Below are 24,195 nucleotides of genomic sequence, written 5' to 3'. Positions count from 1 at the left end.
AAATAAAGCAAAACTCCACAAGCATGTCCACAGCCGACCAAGCAGGTTATCGAACACTGCTCTTTTTCATTGAACACTGCTTTGTTTCATTGGGCAGTGCGAAAGCACATCAGCAGCCCAAAACAGTCCTAATCAAATGCACATCATTCACATATAACTGCATATAGACATATCATACTCATAATGAAAATCAAAGAATCATCAGTTTGTTCGATACACATGCACCAAGTGGTATTTATTTGCCAGAATGTATAACATGATTTACTATATGACCAGTGATGAGTGGTCATGAATAAAGTAAAATGATCGGTTTGGTTTTGAAATAAGGATGGTTTACCAAAATAAAGAGGATCCACATCACTATCTTATAAAACAAATAATGCATATCATTATGGCTATGCATCAGGCATGTTAGAACTGTTCCAAAGTTACATTGTGTAAAATTCTCATTATGTATGACACCTAGATAGATCCTTGTCATTTGATTGGTTGTTTGATATCGATCATTCAGCTCATTTTACAATGACGTCATCATCCGTGCAATTTTGAATCCATGTGATTTTGTCCATTGCAGTGCGCATGTTGTATGTATGCACAATCAACTGACCGTGCTTGCACTGAATGCACTTTTGATGAGGATCTATTTTTAGGTGTCATATAAAACAATGATTTTTTTCTCATTCGTGCAATGGGCAGAATACTTCATCCATTCACCAAAATATTCTGTCCATTGCACTCATTAACATTCATTACTTGTATACTAATGCCCTCACTCATGTGTATTATTGGTAAAATTTAGTGTAAAATAACACCATTCTCTGATAAAGAAATACTGCATTATCAACTTGCCAGGATTTCATATCTATCATAAGACAATGTTGACAGAAAATAATCTCTTTTTAACCCTATCCAACCGGCGAAATTTCTTTTCCTACGAACTTTTGTTCATTGCACATGCGCACTATGTTAATTTTACAAGTAACATGAATATTCATTAGCATCTCTACGATGATCAGAGAGACATGCAAGATGGTGATTTTTCCATGCTAATGATCTCTTGAAAGGGATAGATGATATTTCAACCGAGCGAAATTTGAAAAAAAAATGAGTACTCAAAGTCATGCCCAAATTGATACGTCACAGTAAAGGATAACAGTGGATTATCAGAGCATAAAATTAACAATATACCACATACAATGATAAATTATTTGGCAGATGACATTCTTTCAGAATGTATACAATAATTGTTTTCATGACTGTTTTCTCATCAAATTTGCATTTTTTTTTATAGGGGTCACAGTTATTTCAGACTCACACAGTATAAGGCAGTGTTAAAGTCCACTAACTTTTCAGTAAAGCAAATCTTGTTCCCTACATGTATTTTGAGTTGTGCCGTGTGATGCTACTTTATATGCCAGAATGATATGATATTGCATAAAACCTCAATGATGATAGTTAAAAGACTTGAACAGGGAATAAGTAGTGTGGACAATCCAATGACAAACTTATTTCATCGCTATCATCTGACTGGTTTGACTACAAAATATTTCATTCACTTTGTACACCAAATGATGCTGAGCTTTGCCGCATCATGTCTGCGAGAGCATCAAGTTGCACAAACACCATTATATCTCTTTGATGAAGGCTAGGACAAATCAAATCAGAACTCTCACAAATAAAAGAAAAACCAGCTGAGCAAAAGTACTACTCAGATACTATAAAATAAGTGTTAAATGCTATGTCTATGCTCTTACAAGTATTCGATTCCCATGCTCGCCATGTCGTCTGGTGTCAAGTCAACAAAACTGATATCCGTAGCTTGTATCAAGTGTAACATATGCACTGTAAATCTTGTATTCATTACAGGGATTGTCTTTATGTGGTCAGAATCCCCTTTTCTTTTCATGTGACCATTTAAGGATATTCTACATTTAAACTTGCAAAAATCACCATTACTCTCTCAAAATACATGCAAATTTCATTGAAACAAGAGCACAGTACATAAATGTATACTTAAGGTGGAGAAAGTATTCAATCTGTAGTCCATAATTCCTATTTCAGTTACATGTATTATTGCACTCATGTTGGAAAAATTATGCAAATTTTTTTTTTTCAAAATCATTGTATAAAATGTCTTTAAAAATTTTAATCATCCCAAAGACTGGAAATCTAGAAATGAATGAAAGCAAAATCACTCATCATTCATTAAAATTCCATTTCAAATCCACATACTTTCTAGAACTGCAGAGGAACATATGAAGTATATTTCCAATCCATGGAAAAACATTTTAAAAAGATGGTCCATACTCTCTTGAGGATTCTATTGATTGGCTTCTAATTCTTTTATATCAGATTTGCAGTTAAGACTGCAGGCCACAGGAACATAAGCTTCAACTTACAACCTCTGACATCGATCCATGGTGCACTGTGTTAAACATACACAATGGTGGTTCAACTTATGAGAAATCAAAGGACATTTGACAATTTTGTTAACAAATTTTTACAAATATAAATGATTATACTCCTACAATCAATCATATAACTTTCTCATCTCCGTTTTAACTGGCTTCTAAAAATTTGTGCGAAATGCACCAATGAATGCACAGGTTCTCTTGAATGCATATCTAAATATTCTTTAAATACTCTTAAATAGTATTTTGGCAAGTACTGCTTATCTAATATCTAAGAATCAGAAGACTGCTTTGATGCCAGAGTCCCAAGCTGGAAGAAGTCTGGATCATCTGGTTGCCAAGGTAACACACCAAGAGGGGTGTGGCTCCAATCAACAAGGTCTGTAAATGATGAAACAGTAGTAGATGTTAGTAAAATAAAAACAGCAGTAAATATATCCTGTGTGTTAAAGATCCATTCAACGAAAAACGTCATTTCAATATCGTTATTAAGTAATGCTAAAATTCAGTCTCAATACAACATAAAAATGCCTCCTGGGAAAATTCACAATTTTGTATTTAATGAGTGCTCAATCATACATACCTGATGATTAATGTTATTTTTGTACATTAGTTCGTCAAGATGTGTACAAACTTCTCTACCAAGTTATTCATATACAGAAGCGAAATTATTTATTTATTATTTTGCTAAAATTCAAAATTAACACAATTCTGATTTATGGGGAGTTACTTTTTGTGCAATATTAGACCTAACTTCCTGTTTTATTTTTGGTCGTTTTAATGTCACAACATACCATCGCTGAGATGCCACGGCTGTGCTGAATCTACGACTGTCCTATTCTGAGCACCTTTCTTCCCGTCAGAGAGAATACCTAACATTGGATTCCCCTTGCGTTTCTGTCTGGTCTTGGAGTCAATCATTGCCTCCATGTCATTGAGAGAGGGCAGGCCATTAGTTGAAAGAGACATTCCATTTGGTCCGTGGACTATGGTCTCAGCAAGCTTTATCAATTTTTCCTCTGCAGATTTCTCAAGACGAGGATCCTGACACTCTAGAAGGCTAATAATAAAGACAAAAAAGATAATGCATATATTTTAAATAATAATAATTACTTCAGGCTGTTTTTTTTTTTTTTGGAACTGCCCCTAGCATTTCACAAATTTGATTGAAGACAAACTTGTCATAGAATTCTAGCCTGTGTAATTTAATAACTAGTTTTATAAAAGTGGACTGTGCTCCAGGTATTAATTTCTACATTTGAATTGGTTTTTATTTGAATACTATTAATGCCTACATTAACAAAAATGCCTTTATGCTGATTTAATGATAAAAGACAATGTAATTACAAGCCAGCATGCAGTACTCATTATATAGTTACTTAATGGCATGGAATAATGTTAACAGTTTAAAAAAAGGTTAACACAATGATAATACTGACCTCGGCAAGAGTTCCATGGAATGCTTGTTTGGTTTTTCTATGCATTTCTTCAACGTCTTGCTCCACTCGGATGCATCCCGTTTATGTTTCTTCTGGGGAGGGCTCTCTCTAGTGGTAGACTCTGAAGAGAAAAACCATTGAACCTTTTATTATACCAGTTCTTACAATGTACAATCAATGTATGATCAGTCAATGCAAGCTATGCATTATGGTATTACGGGACAAATATGTGATGTTGCTCAGTCTCCTTTCTCCATATGAAGTCTGACATGTAATATCAGGGGCTTGACTCGCTATGGTAACTTCCATGGTAACAATGCTCAAGGTTAAACATGGATGTTACAGTCAAAGGTTTCAATCCTTAGTCAGGAAACCAGGGGGGTGTTTCACAAAGATTTAAGTATGACTTAAATCGCACTCAAATGCCGACGCATACACGATATGCAACGTGCAATTTTATTAATCAATACTCAGTAGTGAGCGTCCATTTGCCATGATCTGACCAATGTGGTGATGTCTTTTATACCGCACGCAACTAGGCATATTAGTGCGACTCCAAGTCATACTTAGAAACACCCCCCCCCCCCCCGTTCATGATGCAACTTGTCAATGATTGGATTGAAAACTGTGATAAGCTACTGAAATCAATGCATCTGATTGGCTGAGAGCAAATTGCAAATCACCAAGATAAATGAAATACTTCCCTACCTGATCTTTGAGTAATGCCGTTTCTCTTGATGAGGTGTTTGGCCCAACCGAGGAGGTATCTCACGATTGGTCCCGACTTGGCTTCTACTGGATTCCCGGAGGTGAAGCGGGAGAGCAGGTTGATGATGGATTCCATGATAAGATGCTCTAGACCACAGGACACGGTGAAGTCAAGGAGTGGTTTCCACAATGCCACAAGAGATCCAGGGAGGTTGTCATCCTGCGGGGAAGTCACTCCTTCCATGGAAAAATCAAATTATAACCAAGAGTTCAATTCAATTTTCAAATAACTTCAATTGTTTTTTCCACATTCAATTTTTCTTACTTAAAACATGCAGAAAAATTGCTACTATAACAGTGATTCTAAAGTATCAATATGAAATGACACATGTAAAACATGAAAAAAGAATGATGTGGTTATAAAATAAAATAAACAATCTTTTTTTTCATTAGAAACATGCATTTCAAATCTGTTTCAGGGTTGATGTTATATGAGAAGCATTCCAAAAAATTACATTTCTAGTATGACAATACTAGTAATAACTTATCATTAGAGTGTAGATACGTGTCAAGCCGCAGGAGCAGTTAATGAATTAGATGAATTATTGGCTGTGCAGTCAAAATCTATGCCTCCACTATTGTCAGATCAGAAATATATCCAACATAAAATTAAAATTTTTCTAATGATCTCTGTGACCTTTGACATTGTGACCCTAAAATGTAGTCAAATGATTGTCACTGCAATATACATCATGAGTGAGATTGAGAGTTTACAACAACAACAAAAAAACAAAAAAATCCTAAACCCCTATTCTTACCATCGCTGATGCCAAGAGCTCTTTCTTGTTCAGGAGTTGGAACCAAGTATCCATCTTGGGTGAGAAGATAGGCAAGGTATTTCCTGATTTAATTGAAAAAATAATAACATTATCACTTAACAATCATGGAGCACCTTAGTATAGACATGTGTTCATGGATGTTGATAACATTCTGAGAAAGGCCGTTGAATTCCAGATGGCCATCAATGAAACCATGAATGAGAAGGGGAGAGAGGGAGTGTGAAATGACGGAGGAGGATGCAACAAATGATTGACCATCTATGCTATTTGCTGCAAATAAATGTTTTGTGAAATATAAACTCAAATTTAAAATGTCATAACTTTTGTTTTTAATTTCACTTTTGATTTTACTGAAATGCTCAGCATTATGCTCATTTGAGTTTTCTTTATTCATTCAAATCAACTTCCTTTTTTTTTTTTGGGGGGGGGGCTGACCTTATAATTGACCTGAGATATGCAACATTGATTCATTCAGTTATCTACCACTTAAAGGAATTTTTTCAAGTAGTATGTCCCTGATGACATACTTATTTTAATCAGGGACAACACATTTAGCAGCATTCTTACTTGGAAGGATGATTCCTCAGTGGCTTGTTCAGTTTCTGCAAGACCTCTCTTTCCCTGTGATGTGGACGACCATTTACAAGCTACATAAAAATAACACAATAAATATAGCATCGATTATCAAAAGCATCTCCACATCATTCTTCCTCTGTAAATAAAAGCAATGATTTATTTTTATTTTCATGGTAATGATACCTTGTGCCATAATGTCAGTCATTGAAAGAATATGTATTCTGTTAACTAAGAGTATGTAAATTTGAGATCAATTGGCAATACCTACTTGGAATAGACAGCATAAGAATCTGATGCATTGTTTACAATAAATTATGCAATAAAACTATTCATGAAACAATGACTTTAGCTATGAAAAGGAGCTATTCATCAGCAAAGTTGACTAGACCAGACCTTGTCCACAGTTCGCACACCTAAGGTATAAGAAATCAGTTATTATGTATGCCACCTGCATCTCTATTGCACCTTCCAACCATGGATTTGCATAACCAGAAAGAATTTTTGTTGTAGAGCAAGAAATTAATTGTGCAGCCTAACTATATGATTTTTCAGGTACCCGATACTATTTTAGAGAGTTAATTAAATATTTAGTACCCGATACTATTTTAGAGAGTTAATTAAATATTTAAAGCTCTGCTTGTGTAAAATTGACCTCATATAAAGATTATTGAAACTAACATATCTTTAGAAATTCTACACAATGCATAATGAACATGTCCATCTGCCTTCTACTTACAATGCTTGAACTCCCCATGCAATCCATGTAGTCACTCAAGATTCCTTTGAGCTTTTCTGCAAGATTGAAAATAAAGAATTTAAAATGATATAAAGCAATGTTAAAATAATAAAAGGAAAGATTTTAAAAATCTATGTCTTAACTCTTAGGTACCAACATTTTCTGTACAAGTCAACTTGAGATTACTCAATGAATGTCCAAACCATCAAATTATTGGAACTGATGGTTTTAAAATAACTGAAGTGATATCACAATGAAAAAGGTTCTTAAAAATTGCATCCCAAAACCTATATTTTCTAGCATTTTAGGGCACAACTCTAATCTCAATCTGATATCTTTTTAAAACCAAAATTCTATGGTTTTAAAAAAGTAGAAACTGAAAGCAGCCCAAGCGTTTCATGGATCCCCGCATATTATGTGATTTAGCTTGCTTCGTGAATCAAAATGTTATTGCCACATGTTTTTCATTTAGTATAGGTATGAGAGAATTTGAAAATTGTCCTTTATCTGCAAAATTAAATACATGCATAAATATTAAGCATAGTACTTACCTATAGTCTGTAAGTCAAAGTCTCCTTCTTGAACGATCCTATCTGCACACATCTCCTTGATCTGTGCCTCCCAGAAGGTTTCCTTCAACCAATCTAGACTGAACCTAAGAGCACTCTCTAGGATGGCATGTTTAGGCATGTGTCCATGAGTTCCTTGATGACGAATATCAACAATCCACTTTGGAAGGCCAATCTAGTGATGTACATGTAAGTAAAATAATTATTGTTTCATAAATCAGTTAAATTCATTATTTGGTAATCATATCTAATTTTGTAAATGTTATTTTTAGCTGACAAAGCCCAAATTGTCCAGAATTATTTCCACATATTTTAGTTTGCTTCATACATGGAAAACAATCAATTACTAAAGTTTTGTGGGCAAAAAGTCTTAAAAAATATTAGGACCAATACTGAAAAACAAACAGGGAGCATATGCTAAAAAAATATGCTTCATATATTCTGAATTTGTGTGAATAGGAGCTGTTAAACATTATCTAAACCAATTAAAGCATAAAAACTTACTGTCATGGCAACCTCATGAACAGGCATACCTCTTCCAAATTTCTGCTTTTCCTCAGTCATCAGATTGACAAACCTTCAATTAAAAAAAAACATTCTGTAATGTGTCAAGGTAATTTTAATTGTTTGCATTACACAAAATCTAAAATTGGACTATGGGCATTTTATAAAGATTGTACTTTGACATAAAGTTATGCATTCAATTTATTCTAAACATATTTGATATCAGTATCAAAAGACCAAAGAAACATTCATAAAAAAATATGTGAACCACACTCTGATGTAAGAAAAAATGAAATCTTGCAATGCCTACCTAGTAATGGCAAGTGTGCATGCCATTATAAATGTGCTTGTGTTTCCATTTTGCTGTGCAGGCATTCCAAGTTGGAGTTCTACAAGGTTTTTTGTACATATTATGGCTACTGGTAACTTCTTGTACCTGAAGACATATTAATTGAAAAGGAAAGAAAGAGAAACAGAAGGTTTTTACTTTCAAACTGACATCAAGGTGCAACTGTGTTATAATGCAGCTTTCACACAAGGTATCAATGTTGACCTTCATTCAGTCAATCATATTGCGAATGTAAGTTGAGAATATAACTATCACAGTGCAATAAAACAACAATAATACAAATAATACATCAACATGAAAAAAACAAAAGTAATGTTCAACAAATTTGCTACAGAGCAAAGAATCATAATGGACAATTCTGAAATCGAGAGAGTAGATCATTATCATTATATCTACCTTGGGCAACATGTCAGAATGGATCATGAACAACTGGAAGAAGTTAAAATGAGGACAAGAGCTGGATGGATTGCTTTGCGGAATTTCAATGACATTATGAAGAGCAATATGCCAATTTGCCTTAAGAGAAAAGTCTTTAATCAATTCGTTATACCGGCAATGACCTATGGTTCTGAAACATGGTCTATTAGGGGAGGCGCGATAGCTCAGTCGGTAGAGCGGGGGTTTCGGATTCCGGTGACCCGGGTTCGATTCCCAAGTGGTGCGCTAGTGCCCTTTGGTAAGGCATTTATCCTCATTACCAGGTCCCTCGGAGAGGACCTTAAGCCGTTGGTCCACTGGTTGCTTGCTCACAGGCATTCGTGCTTTCTTAGCAGTCAGGTAAAACAACCTCGGTAACAAAGAAAATGGAACAGAAATTAAAAACCACTCAACACAGTATGGAACGTATAATGCTACGGATATCAAAACGTGACAGGAAAACCATACAATGGATTAGGAGCCAGACTAGAGTAATAGACATAATCAAAGCAATTAAATAAATGAAATGGAAGATGGGCTGGCCACCTTGCAAGATCACATGATAATAGGTGGACCAAACGCATCACAGAATGGAGACCATGGCTAGGATCACAAAATCGGGGTAGTCAAAAATTGAGATGGAGTGACGAGCTCACAAAATTCATTGGCATAATAAATTGGATTGCATGAGCACAAGACAAGCACCTTTGGCACCAACTTGAGGAAGCACAGACTGGAACCTAAAAAAAACCCGAAAAGTTCTTTCGTGTTACCTCTCCTTTCAAAATTCAAAACAAAATCATGAAAATGGCCGATCGAGACCGAGGCTATATTTTGTTTTTTGAGGTTCCAGTCTGTGCCTCGATGTCACTTGTCACTGATTTGTGTCACGATAGACCTTCATCCATATAATCATCGTGGTAAGTGCATAATTTCTGTTTCCACATTTTATTAAGATTACTAGTGAGACCCAATCCACCCCAGTCCCGTAGCCTGGAGTCTTCTAGAGAGTAAAAGTCATTTACTAACGTATGCTTACTCTCAACGAAGCCTGGAATTGTTTCCCATACATCTGCACGTACCGGCCAAAAACCAGAAACTTTCGCCCCCGATATTTCTACTTTCCTTCTAAAAGATCTAGCCCTAAAAATTTTAGGGCTAGATCTTTTAGAAGGAAATAGGAATGAATAGGAAACAAGATGACGGCGTAAACATCGGGCAAGTCTCTTCCGTCTTTTCATAATATTTTTCTAATTTTTTCGATGAATTCTTGTTTAAATATAAAATCGATAGCGTAGAAATGGCGGAAATGAAGTTTTATCCCATGAAACCATGGCCATGTACATTATTTTTTACTTTTAGGGCCAACTTTGTTAGATCTTTTTTAGAAGTAGAAATCTCCATTCTCGGGGGCAAAAGTTTCGGGTTTTTGGGCCGGTACCGCCGGCGGTACGTGCAGATGTATGGGAAGCAATTCCAGGCTTCGTTGAGAGTAAGCATACGTTAGTAAATGATTTTTTACTCAGTAGTAGAAGCCTCCAGGCTACCCGTGTCTCCCTCGTTTTGCACGGTCGACTCCACGTTAGAACCCGGGGAGTTCCCCGAGTCTGAGAGCACGTCATTGTAGTACCGGTATACGGTACTGTATAGCTCTCGGTCGGCTTCGACTTCGTCTCAACAAGTTTACCACTACAGGTTGTTTACCTAGAATTCCATGAAGATATCCTATCAATAGCTGTCTTTTTCTCTCCAGGATCTCCTTGAAATAGTTTGTGATAAATCCTTTCAAACTCATCTTTAGTTCTCCATGGTATGAAAGTGTATTTCTTAGGCATTTTTGTGGTTAATTTTCTCCTCTTTGCAGACGCGCATGTGTTTTGCTCCAATATGCAATATATAGCTATAGTTGCCAGATCGTCGCTAGTCTTCACGGCCAAACTCAACAGATTTTGCGGCCAAATTCGGCCAAACAATTTTTTTTCACGGCCAAATTTCACGGCCAAATTTTATCTACTTTAGGAAAAAAATTAGACATACCCCTATACTCAATTAATGATGCTATGTGCTTCCCTAATAGAGCCTGCATTCTTTAAAAAAAGTTAGATCTCATGTAAACCGTGCGGAACGGGTGCTGGAGCGGAGAATAGTTCGCAAAGTCAGTACGTACATTGGTGACTATCGACTCGAGGAAAACGGCCGATGAAAGCACCATGCATTTCGATCTAGTTCATCAGTTACTACCCATGCAGCTATATTGGAGGAGCATTTAAAAGATTGAGCTTTTTTGTTTTGTTTTGTTTTGCCAATAATCATATGCCAAGCTTCATGGGGGATTTTCAAACTCACGACAAAAAAATTACAAGAGAGAGAGAGAAAAAAAAATAGTTGAGGAAGTATTGAGAAAGAAGAAAACAGAAAAAAAATAGAAAACGTAATATGTAAAGGTTGTGCTGCTTTTGATTACTTTTAATCACATTATATAGCCAAACACTGTTTATTTTGCGATTACATCTTTATATGGTCATGACTAACCAAACATGTACAGCCTTCAGATAAGCTGGACCCGCCCCTGTTGGAGCTGTGATTTTCCTCATTTCTTTCTCTGTCATCCTACTTGCATACTAGTAGGCATATTTTTATCACATATTTTTAGTAAAAGCCCTGATTTTAAATTGTGAGACACTCCTACTCGATTTTAAATCCTAGTAGATATCCTATAAAAAAAAGAAGAGAGAAAAAAAGACGTAGAAAAGAAAAAGAAAAAATAAAAAGGAAAAAGAACTAAATATTTGAATTTTACTTTATTCAATTACTTTTTTTAAAGAAAACAAACGTTAATAATATAATATATATGATGGCGAAAATATGATGTTGGTGACTGGTTGCCAAATAAAAATAAGAATCCCCTCCACCACACGCAACTAATCGCGCGTTTTGAGAACGCATGCTGTGATTGCGGTCATGCGTAGACAGACATGCAATGCATGTATGCACTAATAAGTTAGTGTATGCCCATAGCTAGAGATGTATACTAATTACGCTATCTCTATGTATATGCCGTAGACCCACAGAAAGACCTGACTGCATTTGTATATACATCATAGAGATGTATACTAACTACATCTCTATGGTATACATAGACCTATTTAAAGTGATTTTCTGATCAAATTTTCTATCTGATTATGAAAAAGGCCAGAAATGAAAACTCACGGCCAAGATTTCTGTTTTACGGCCAGAATACGGCCAAATTTCTTTGGCCGTGAAATTTTTTTTTTCACGGCCAAGCTACTTTTTTTACGGCCAGATTTCGGGAATCTGGCCGGAAAAAAGGCCAGTTGGCAACCCTGATAGTACGTACCGGTACAAACGTAGAGAGGGCAGCAACACAAGGCAGCCAGAGTTATCAATGTCTATTGATAACTCTGAAGGCAGATTTTAGGCCGCGCCGAGGAGGAATTTTTGGTAGATTGTAGAGTTGATTAGTTGATTTTTTTTTCGTTTGTTCAATAGTATGGTTAATGAAGACTCCAAGAATGAATTTTGAATATTATTTTAGAAATGTTTGGGAAAAGTAAGAAAAAAGGTATGATACTTGTATTTTGTACATCAATAAAAATACATAGTCCGATGACATTGTCCCTGATAGCAGACACGGTCGTAATGACGTCATTAACTGATCGTAAAGTGGTAATACTCGTCATGTCGTCGTATTTATGACGTTCTTACGACGTCATTTTGACGACTTAGAATGGCAACTTTCATTTGCATTTTTATTTGACCAGATTATGACGTGATTTCGACGTCATTTACTGACCAATTTACGACAAGTAAATTTGCTCGCTTATATGACCAGATTATGACGTGATTACGACGTCATTTATCGACCAATCTGCAACAAATGAATTTGCATTTTTATATGACCACATTATGACGTGATTATGACATCATTTATTTACCAAACAACGACAAAGAAATTTGCGTTTTCATATGACCACATTACGACGTGATTATGACATCAAATTTTACCAATCAACGACGAGGAAATTTACAAGTTTAATTTCAAAGCCACATACTATTTTGCCATTTTTTCAACCTTGCCATGTTAGCAAGGCTATTTCTACTTATAAAAGGAAAAGTAAAACTAAAATTTTTTTTATTTTAGGTAAAGTATATAATTCTTCAAAGAAAAAAGTTTCAAAAGCAGTGGCAAAAATAATCATTTCTTAACTGGTTGCCAACCAAACCAAACAAGAGGAAGCTTTATATGTCAAAGAAGTTTGTATCTATTTTAAAACTTTTTTTTTCGCAAGTGGTGTCATGCCCCGGTGTCATGCAAACCCCCTATCTAGTTAGCTCACCCCCCCCCCCCCCCCATGCACGCCCCCCGGGCTCACCCCCTATAAAAAATTCATGATCCGAGCCTGCGCATGCGCGCTGCACTGCATGCAACTGGCGCGCGCAGTCGCAACCATTTAATTTGAAAAAGGAATGCTCCCGTTTTTCGCCGTTAAATGTTGCAGCCTAATTTTGGATCGAGAATTAAGTGCTACGAAGATGGCCGTTAATAATAGTTCTACTACTTTAAGAACACGATTAAGATTCGGATAACGACTTCGAAGGCATTCGCAGGAGACCAAACAGTAAGTTAGATAACCATCTTCTAAGATTTTCTTTTCGGAGCGCGGCTTGCCTTTGGCTTTAGATTTCGTGCACTGACACTGCCCGGCCGGGGTGGCTGCCCCGAGCGCCGGCATGCTGAATAGGACAGGCTGCGCTGGTGGGCTCAGGGCCCAAGTCTGCACAGACACAGTGCACACTTTTAAGGTAAATGCCAGTTGTGGTAACGATATCAAAATGAGTTCGTACAGAATCCAATGAAATGACCACCAAAGTGTCTGTCTATATTTATAAATAATATACCGTATGTGCCAAAGGATTCTGGAAGAAATTTTGTAATTGCTGCGAAATAAGCAAAAAAAGCACAGGATTCGGGTCAACTCGAGCCAAGGCAAGCGTCGGGCCGACATTAATCAGAGCAATAATAACTGTCCCACGTGCTCTTATCTGTGTTGGTGATCTTCAGTTTGAACATTTTTCAGTGTAGATTTCAAGATTTCACAAAGTTCAGTTTATGTAACTGTACCAGATCTACATGTACGGTACTATTAGTATGTAGATCCTCGATGATATACCGTACTGACAATTTTTTTAATCCTAAATCTACCGGGGTATTTTGATTCTTGTTATTCCTGGGGGGGGGGGTATTATTGCCCCCCCCCCCTTATAAGATCTCGGCCGTGGATTGCACGATCACAACGAAAATTTGCATGATGGTAGAGAATGACGTAATCTACGTAGTTGCATTGGTAAATTTCACTGAATTCATATTTTTTATTTTATATATGAATTAATTACCGGTATGCTAATTTATTCATGAGATCATACTTTTTGCTCTGATTCACTAAATAAAGCTCCTAGAATGCTATTTTTTGGGTGAAAATATTCTTTATAGCATTCCTAACAATTGTGAATGAAAAAAAATCTGGTACCAAGACCGATTTCTTATGTATTTTTTTTAATTTTAAATCATGTATTTCTTTGTTTTTTTACATTTTGTTTTTTATTGTATTTTCGATGGAAATCGTTCTAGACTTAATTCTAATCATAAACAAGGCAAAATTAATTAAGTTTAATCAGTAAAAGTAGAAATAATGATAAATTTATGAATTTTGGCTAAATACACAATTTGCATTGGATTTGTACATGAAATCATGTTTATGAGCAATTTTGGGTCTGACATGCACTTACATAATGTTGCGTAATGTCGTAACCGCGTACCCGGGCGTCACAAATTTGGTCTCAAAATTTGCGCGAGACTTGAAAGTAAAAAGTCAGTGAGCGGCGCGATCAAAATTTTTTGCGCGACAGCGTAGTGATGAAATTTGTTGAGGGGGGGGGGTCAAATTGACCCCCCCCCCCCCAGTTTAATAAGGGTTAAGGCCGTCACACGAAATGCCCTATATTCATTATTTTTCTACCAAAAGCACCATTTTGAGTAAGATTTTTAATGAATAGATCTGTTTGACATTTCAGGAGAAAGAGAGGGAGACACAAAACCACCTGTCTCGGTGTCACACATGAGGAGTTGAGGAGGAGATGAAGTCAGTGAATATGACCTGGCCTGGGGGAGTTTCCAGAAGAAGGCCCAGAATCGCTGGATGCCAGGAGTGGAGATCCTTCGTTGCTGCCCTACATGATAGGAGGCATCGGGCAGTAGGTAAGTTAGAAGGCTATTTCAGATGTAAAGCCTTTTTTTCGGGGGGGGGATCATTGGGAATCTCTATTATCAGAATCACGCAGATTTGGGTGTGCACAAACTCGGGGCACCTTATAATCTGTTAATGGTCCTGACTGTACTTCGAGGACTCTGTGATATTTTTTCATTGTATTTTCATTCACGGAGCCTAGACAAGTCTCTGTTGCCTGTAGAACTTTGTACACTAAGATGGATTTCCCTAGAAAATCCACCCTTCCCACAATAATTTTGGGGCAAACATTTAATTTGTCCAATTTGTAAGCTTTTGTACTCTAAATGCATACAAAGGCTTTAAAAATGTTAATTGTTGGAAGGTAAAAATTTTGAAGGATCACTTTCTTACAATTCCCACGCTATATAACGCAATGACATGAACTTTAACTCGAGTGACGTACGTATGCAAGAAATACAGAATTGGTGCACATGCATAGCTGATTGATTCATTGTGCTAGTACTGGTACTAGATCGGTTTGGATGTTCTAATTTCAATGACAAGTTTAGATGGTAAATTGGCGCTAATAAAATTTTGCATTGGTCGATCTCGCGATGCCAGAAAACTAATTCCACCTCAAAATTTGTAAAGATTTTTTTTGCAAAATATATATTTAATTGATCCTTGACCTGAATTTAAGCCAAATCAGGCATAGGGAATGGCTGTATTTCAGCCTCGAAGTTCGAATTCTCGGTCCTGGTTACCCCATAACCATTTAAAACACATAAAAAAGGCATGAATTAAAATTGTAATTATAAAAAAATAATATGTTTTATGTGTCAAATAAATTGATTCTAAAATTTCCTTCCTTATACAGAGATGGTTAAAGGTCTTGAGGGCATCATGCCCCCCCCCCCCCCCGACTTGACTTAACATGTTAATATTTGAAGTATAAAATATGTAACAAACCCCACATCGTTTTTTAATCATTTAAAATAAATTGGAAATTAATATTGAAACCATCTAGTTTTTAATGAAGATTAATAAGTAGTTTATGTAGAAAAAGTTTTTATGTTTCTCCTCTTCTGTTATTTTTGCAGATGCTGTAATTTGAAACGGAAGGTGTCCTGCCAATAAATTTTCATCCCACCTGAACTGCCTTGCCTGCCTGCACCCAGTCATCTGTTCCTGAGCATTTTCATTTTCCTCTATTTTTCATCATCGTTTGTTTCGGCCTGTATGAAGTGAATTTCACATTGATTGGTGGAGCTGCTAAGTTGGCATTACAGGGCCACGCCGGGGTATGATCCTTTGGGTTGAACATCATGACTGCTAGTTGGTCGGCAAAGATGATGGGATCGATCAATGTCACATGGAGTAAGATCGATACCAATCTGCTTTGCTACATTTCGAACAATCTCATACGGATACGGATATTATTGCGACAGGAGTACTGCTCGATGTGGTCAAGCCTATTTGACAAAGCATTATGGTGTTAGTCATGTTATCAGAAACCGATTTTTCAAAATCACGGAGTTGCTTCAATTTAGTATCGATAGATATTTCAAGAACGTGTAGACTAGTGAGCTTTTCATCAAGAATTTCACGCAATTTATTTTCGCGCTTATCCATGTCATCATTGAGTTTTTGTCTCTCGCGTTCCATTGCCACGGCCACCGCTCTTTGAACGACTGTATCAATATGATCTAGATATGCTGGGCTTTGTTTAGATCCAGTTAATGATGAAGCAGAGGATTGTGTACATGCGTTAGCCGAGTGCAAGCGGCCTCTTGATCTGGTGGATATCTTAGACATGTTAGAGATTACGTAATGATATAATTGAAAAGTGGGATGGGCTGTGCATCTGCCAACTCACCAGTCAACCAATTAGAGACGGCCTTCCAAAGTGACACAGCACGAAAATATCAATATGGGACTGGTCTAGTCAACACATAGATCCTGAAAAAACCATGGAGACCGCAGACGCAAAATGACTTCCATACATAAAGATATGATGCACAATCTCCAGTGGGTTCAAAACACTGAACACATGCTATGCTGATACACAGACTATCATAAGAACTTTATCAAGCAAAGGAAATCTGGTATGAAATCTCTCAGCTCACATAAAAAGCCTACGTAGCTACATGTAGGGAAGAAAATGCGTAATTGCTGAGAAATGAGCAAAATAAGCATGTAATTCTATCAAATGTCAGGTATTTTTCGAATCGATTATAATACACTGTCCCACATATGCTTTTCTGTGTTTACAGCGATCATCAGAATTATCGATTTTAAGTTAAAATTCATGATTTTACAAAGATACAAGTTTACATTAATGTACCAGATGTAGATTATGTACAATATATTGACAATTAACTTTGATTTTATAGATTTTCTCAAGAAATAATTGTTTGCTGCAACTACTGTCTTTTCCTTCTAAGTGATAGTGTAATACAACAGTTCCACAAACTATTTTCATCAGACTTATTGATGCATGATTCTTTCACCCAAATGCAAGCTTCCATAAATCCTGAAAACTTTGCAACTCAGGTATTTTTTTTTTTACATACAGTATATTTTTTCCTACATTACATAGTTGCCTTAAGTTAATAGCGCACCTCTAGTAGTAACTATCTTAAAATGAGTTCGAACAGAATCCAACAGAATTACCAGCAAAGTGTATGTATATATAAAAGATGTGTGCCAAAAAGCTCGGGAAGAAAATGTGTAATTGCTGAGAAATGAGCAAAATAAGCATGTAATTCTATCAAATGTCGGGTATTTTTCAAATCAATCATATTACACTGTCCTGTCCCACATATGCTTTTCTGTGTTAGTGATCATCAGAATTATTGATTTTAAGATAAAAATTCATGATTTTACAAAGATACAAGTTTACATTAATTTACCAGGGCCCCGTCTTTAAGAGTTATGATTGATCCGATCAATCGCAACTATGGACGGTCAGCAACGTTAACATCTATTAAGCATGTTTGTTCAAAATATTTTCTAGCTATGATGTATGTTCATGCATTCATTGTTTTCTCAAAAATTCGCTGCGTTTCTCTTTGCATACAAAGGACATTGTGCAAATTTTTCGTAGAAAAAAATTATGACACTGATGGATTTCCATAGAGTTATGATTGATCGGATCAATCGTAACTCTTTGTAAGACAGGGCCCAGGGGTCCGTTGCAGAAAGAGTTGCGCTTAAACGCAAGTCAAAAAATCAATCGCAAGTCCCAAATGCGCGCTGTTGATTGGTTGAAAATCAAGTTGCGCATGATTTTTAGAGTTGCGATTGATTGCAACTCTTTCTGCAACGGGTCCCAGATCTAGATTATGTACAATATTTTGACAATTAACCTTAATTTAAAAGACTTTCCGAAGAAATAATTGTTTGCTGCAACTACTGTCTTTTACCCCTGGCCCTAAGTGATAGTGTAATACAACCCAAACATTTCATAAGAATTAATGTACATGTATGATTCTTTCACCCAAATGCGAGCTTCCATAAATCCTGAAACTATTCCAACTCGGGTATTTTTTTTTTACATACAGTATATTTTTACCTACATTACATAGTTGTCTAAAGTTGAAGGTATATTTAATTACAATTTCAACGAAAAAGCTTTATTCTTGGAGATCATTATGCCTCTGTTATGTATTAATGTGTATTTATACATGTACAATTGTATGTATTGGTATAACAAACATTGTAATTTCATTCCTTTGACCCTAATACTGCATTTTCATAGAAAAGTGTTTTTTTTTTCAATCTATTTAGAGTTTTTTGCTGGTAATATGTTATGCAACTTTTATTTATTAATAGAATATTTGCCACGATTTCGTAATTGAAATGCGTACATGTATTTGATTTCGTTTTCCATTTTTGTATATATTCTTTTTCGGGGGGGGGGGGGTCATGTTCTTGAGACCGAGACAAGTTATGCAAGGCCTTGGCATGGAGGATCATTATATTGTTACTGGGAATGCTGGACATTGTCAGACCACCTCAGTATTCACCAAATATAGATAATCCTCAATGACAAGGTCTTTGAAGTGATGTGTGTATGTACATTGCATGTAGAATTTAATGTTTAGGTCATTATCACGTCAGAATACGTTAAGATATCATAGTTGACTCCAAAAGACGTCATATTCATTTCAATATGCGACGTCAATATGACGTCTATTACTAGTCAGCAATATGTTGCAAAGTCGTCATTCAGACGTCGTAGTTGACTTATAAAGACGTCATAATTACATCAATATGACGTCTGAAACTGGTCAGGAATATGTCGCAAAGTTGTCATTAAGACGTCGTAGATGACTTTTAAAGACGTCATAATTACATCAATATGACGTCTAAAACCGGTCAGGAACACGTTGCACGGATGTCATTAAGACGTCGTTGTTGACTCTCAAAGACGTCATAATCACGTCAATACACGACGTCAATCTGACCCTTGATACTGGTCAGGAAAACGTTGTAAAAATGTTGCCAAGACGTCATTAAGACGTCGTAGTCACTCTTGGAGACGTCATAATGACGTCAATATACGACGTCATAATGACGTTATTCGCGGGTGCAAGATCCCGTCAATAAGACGTCATGTTATGACGTCAAAATGACGTGACACTCGTCGTTAAACTGACGTAATTATGACGTCATTTTTACCAGTTTCTGCTATCAGGGGTATTACCGTTTCCCTGCTAAATTTCGCTACCCCTACCAAAAATACACCAGCCAAAACCTCGATCTTCACGTGCCGCCCCCCCCCCCCTGTAGTTACGCCACGTAATAATTAATTGAGAATCTCGTAGTCATCTGCATCAGCATCCTGATCAGCATACTAGAAGTCATCAGCGTACATTTAATTCGATCTGCTCGAAAAAAAAAAGTAGCAATATAACATGATACAACATTACTTGGTTTCAAACTAGCTTTAAAATTTGATAAATCAAATTTAGAAGAAATATGTTAAAAGAGGTTGTTACCATTGTCCACAAGAGGAGCATGTACATGTACAACTTGTTAGCCAGTCTGAAACCTTCCCTATTCTTTATCAGAATGCGTTACTTGAAAATATTTATAATGACAGATTTGACAAGTGTTTTAATTTATGACCGTTACCTGAATTATATTTTTTATTGTATACCGTAGAAGTTTCCTTTTCAAATTCAAAATAAAGAAATTAAAGAAAGAAATTAAATAAAGCGATCACTCCGTGGCAAAATCAAGGAAACTCAGAGACTTACACTGAAACTTAAAATGTGACAATAAAAAAACCAACTTATATCAAAGGCGGTCACTTCGTTAAACCGCGCCAAAGCTTATAAGACTCGTTATGTATAGGTGATTATTTCACCTATGCAATTTATTGATGAGTATGTTCATTTCTTCCATATGGAAAACTAGCGGACAGAAGGTCCTCGCTGCGCGCGCGCACCCTTATAACACGCAGAATTCCCTTGCATTATACCCTTTTTTCACAAACAAATGTGTATCAAGGACAAGCGTTGATTCAGATAGAATTTCCGCCCCCCTGAAATGAATGGTAACAACTTCTTCTATCAGATGACCATATTTTTTTTTACATTCAATTGGTGGGAAATATGGCACTTTATTACATTGAAATCACTCAAAACCATCCATAGTCAGGAATATGTATTGGGATAATGGGTTTGGGGGACATTTTTATAGTACCCGGGTGGATTATATATGTCGTCACATCGGTGGGTGGTGGTATCATGAATTTCCGCCCAGATTACAATAAAGGGCACATTGTAAGGCAGATACTCATGAAAGAACCATGGAGATTGGTTAATAAGGAAATAGGGCACTTTTATCATCAAATCAGAGGAGATTTTCTTTGTGATAGTGATGTCCGAAGAGCAAACCTACACTCGTGACGGGTCCATTATGTATACGAGGGGTGCATCCTAGCTTACCACTGCATAGCTAAGTCTGAAAATTAAGTTTTGCTTATTTCTTTCATTTTATAATGTTTAAATGTTCAAACAACGATAATTCATGAAAATTGACTCAAAATATTGCGAATCAACGCTGAAACATTATCTGTGTATACATTTTATCCCTCTGTAATGCTATTTCCCCCATAAAGCCGCAATGGAACATTCCGCACCGCTAGTCATACGGTGATCGCGAGGTCTGCAAACGTCGTCTGCTATGTCTTTACATGTCCGGTACACTGCATACAAGTTTTCGATATGCTCATTTATTATGATTTTATAGTGGGTATTAAGTGTTTTAAAAGGATTTTGGGTCAATTTTGGCAGCCATTTCACCAGTCGCCAAATGCATGAAAGTGAAGAGAAGAAATCAAAGTGTTAAGTTTTTATTAAGACTAATTCTGCCTGGACATATCAAGTTAGACACAAACGAGTGCATGAGAAATAAAAATAATTGAAAAGAATTCACAAAATTTGTGTTTATTTTTGATCCCGTAATGATATCATGACCGAAATTAGACTTTTCTTACCCGTTTATCAATTAAATAAGGCATTCCTACACTGCAAAAACTCCGGTGTTGATTTAACACCAGCCCGGAATCTATACATGTCCACACCAGAGAAGTGTTAAACACTCAACACCAGTTTCGTTTTGGTCTAACACCAGAAAGGTGTTTATACAACACCAATTAGTATTAAAACTGCATTGGTTTGATTCCAAACTGGTGTTGTTTCAATACTTCTCTGGTGTGGACATAATAATAGATTCCGGGCTGGTGTTAAATCAACACCGGAATTCTTGCAGTGTAAATATAAAAATGCATAGACTATGAAAAGAAAAAAAAAATCATTTTTCTCAACACTTTTAGTGTATTTATGCCTTCAAATTAAAGTTTGTTGACCCTTTGACCTTTCCAGTCATAACTTTTTTAACGAAAGGTCGCGGGTATGCACACTTATTTGTTCAGTATACAAGACGAACAATTTGATGTACTAGTATCGCTCTTCTTCTTCTGTTTAATATTCTTCCTTCTTTCCGTGCCAGTAGCCGGAGATGGCGCCATTGGGTTAGGTCTTTTCAGTCTCATTGTGACAACGCGACATGTAGGCCTATGCTGCGTATATTGGGATAGGGGGTAAAATGGTGCTCAATGTTGCTGTTATTTTGGGGTAAACAAGAAAGTTTTTGCTTGCTTGTCAAAAATGGAACTTCAACTCCATCCCTTCCTGAAATTCTGGATCCGCCTCTGCCTCTCTCTATTCTTATATTTGTTCGTAGTGTAGTAGACTTTGTTGGAAAGTCTTAAGACAAAATAATAGAGTTTGTCCGCCAATCATGCTAATAAAGCTTTCTTTCTACCTTCTTATCTTTTATATTTTTGTATTATTTTTTTATCCCTTCTCTCTCTTTTTGATGTGTCCTTTATCTTCTCTCCTTATTTCATCTTTTATTTCAACTTTTTCTTTTATCAAGTTTCTTTTCTGCTCTTCATGTCTTTCTTTCTGTTATGCATGGGTGTGTGTGCGTGCATATTTTTTGTGTCAGTCTCAGATATTATAACCTACAACCTTCACGAATAATGATTAAACTTTGAAGATCATGTGTTTGCTGAAGTATTGTAGTTATTGATAAGTGGTCTCATTCTGCAAAAATAGACGAGGAGTCAAACCATATTTAGTTGCATTTATTTTTACCTTTCTCACCTTATCAAAATGTCCGATTTTACATTAAATAATAATATGAGACAGTGCTTATATTGAATGGAACGATTATAATGTTAATTCTCGAAATGTGCATAATGATATCGATAAGCCCCTGCCATTAACAAAAAAAAAATGCTAGTAATGCGACGATGACAGCATGGACACAAACGTTTATCACTCTTGCATTTTAAGGTATGATTTTATATGGATTAGTAATAATTATATTATTTTATGTATTGTGAACGGTAATGATTTTTTTTACCTGATTGCTAAGAAAGCATGGATGCTTGTAAGCAAGCAACCAGAGGACCGACGGCTTAAGGTCCTCTCCGAGGGACCTGGTAATGAGGATATTACCAAAGGGCACTAGCACATCAAGTGGGAATCGAACCCAGGTCACCGGAATCCGAAGACCCCCGCTCTATATACCGACAGAGCTATCGCCCTCTCCATGTGGTTGTACTCTGATGAGAAAATATATCTAGATTTGCCTTTTTGAAAATCTTGCTAGAATGCTCACAGGGAATGGAAAAAGTTCACACCTTGAGTACAGAAGATCCAAATTTTATGACTGGGACAATCACTATAAATGAAATTGTTATGATAATATAATAATAATAATATGATTGTAATAAATCTTATTTCTTTAAGGTCAAGAATAAATAGAGAAAAATCAAAATAGCATAACGCTGAAAATGTTATCAAAATCGAATGTAAAATAAGAAAGTTATGACATTTTTAAGTTTCACTTATTTTTCACAAAATAGTGATATGTACAACTCAGTGACATGCAAATGGGACAGTCGATGATGTCCCTCACTCACTATTTCTTTATTGTTTGAATGATAAAATATTGCATTTTTTACAGATATGACAATAAGGACCAACTCGACCAAACCATATAACATTAAGCAATGTTAGTTCCACATGTTCAGGGAACAATTAACCATTGTTTTACTTGACAATGAGAAGAAAATTAGAATATTTCATATAATAAAATACAAAAGAAATAGTGAGTGGATAATGTCATCAGTCTCCTCATTTGCATACCGAACAAAATGTGCATATAACTGTTTTGTGAAATTAAGCGAAACTTGAAAATGTAATAACTTTCTTATTTTACATCCGATTTTGATGAAATTTTCAGCGTTATTCTTGTTGGATTTTTCTATCAACTTTTTGTTTGGGTGGACTTGTCCTTTAAATACTATTTTTCACTTACAAAAATCTTCTGGTCAATGAAGTAGAACTAAACAAGAGGATGCTGACGTTCTCAATATACTCTTTACAAAGAAGCGAAGTGAGTGCATGGGCCAAAGTTGTTTATATAGCCATGTAATTTTCTTTAGGAACAATAGTTGCTCAATGCTGAAGGAGATTCACTATGCCAATTATGTAAATATTGTGAAAATCAGGCAATATTTTTTTCTTAAAATAATTCATAGTTCGACTTTATTTTCAAATACAAAGTTCTTCAGTCTGTGTCCAATACTTACAGAGTGAGAGATAAAATGCACCGTCAAATATCTAATGAAATCATTCATTATATGAGCCCGGTATATGAGAAACAGAATAATGTTCAATATTACAAAAATAGTTATATGCGGCAAAGGCAAAATATAATGATGATAATATTACAGGGATAGAGGATTGTGGGAGGAAAGATTGGACATTTAAAAGAAAAAATCAATTTTCAAAATCACGGCGGTCATTCGAC

General features: G+C 35.9%; 1 protein-coding gene and 1 long non-coding RNA gene across 4 annotated transcripts; one reads left to right on the top strand and one right to left on the bottom strand.

Annotated features, from left to right (window-relative positions):
- Positions 1-205: 205 nt before the first annotated feature.
- On the bottom strand, positions 206-10,462 carry LOC129258980 (ribosomal biogenesis protein LAS1L-like). 2 transcript variants are annotated; one of them, XM_064097748.1, is made up of 11 exons: positions 10,253-10,462; positions 8,093-8,218; positions 7,783-7,855; positions 7,261-7,453; positions 6,710-6,765; positions 5,965-6,044; positions 5,377-5,459; positions 4,559-4,795; positions 3,851-3,971; positions 3,206-3,471; positions 206-2,792 (listed from the first exon to the last, which is right to left on the bottom strand). In XM_064097748.1, the coding sequence occupies exons 1-11, from the start codon at positions 10,381-10,383 to the stop codon at positions 2,683-2,685; spliced, it is 1,476 nt and encodes a 491-aa protein (XP_063953818.1). In that variant the 5' UTR covers positions 10,384-10,462; the 3' UTR covers positions 206-2,682. The 2 variants fall into 2 exon arrangements, 1 of the variants encoding a protein (XP_063953818.1); XR_010293212.1 differs by having other exon boundaries at positions 2,118-2,850; positions 2,960-3,471; positions 10,253-10,445.
- A 2,560-nt stretch (positions 10,463-13,022) lies between these two features.
- LOC135153691 (uncharacterized) lies at positions 13,023-17,364 on the top strand. Of its 2 annotated transcripts, none has more exons than XR_010293204.1 (3): positions 13,023-13,188; positions 14,642-14,825; positions 15,897-17,364. It is a non-coding gene; the product is annotated as an uncharacterized LOC135153691 (long non-coding RNA). The 2 variants fall into 2 exon arrangements; XR_010293206.1 differs by lacking the exon at positions 13,023-13,188 and adding an exon at positions 13,896-13,914.
- Positions 17,365-24,195: the final 6,831 nt, after the last annotated feature.

The sequence above is a fragment of the Lytechinus pictus genome, chromosome 1 (assembly GCF_037042905.1).
Source record: "Lytechinus pictus isolate F3 Inbred chromosome 1, Lp3.0, whole genome shotgun sequence".
NCBI classification, from domain to species: domain Eukaryota; kingdom Metazoa; phylum Echinodermata; class Echinoidea; order Temnopleuroida; family Toxopneustidae; genus Lytechinus; species Lytechinus pictus.
The sequence above is the reverse complement of the archived record's forward strand: the minus strand, read 5'-3'. Positions and strand labels throughout refer to the sequence as shown.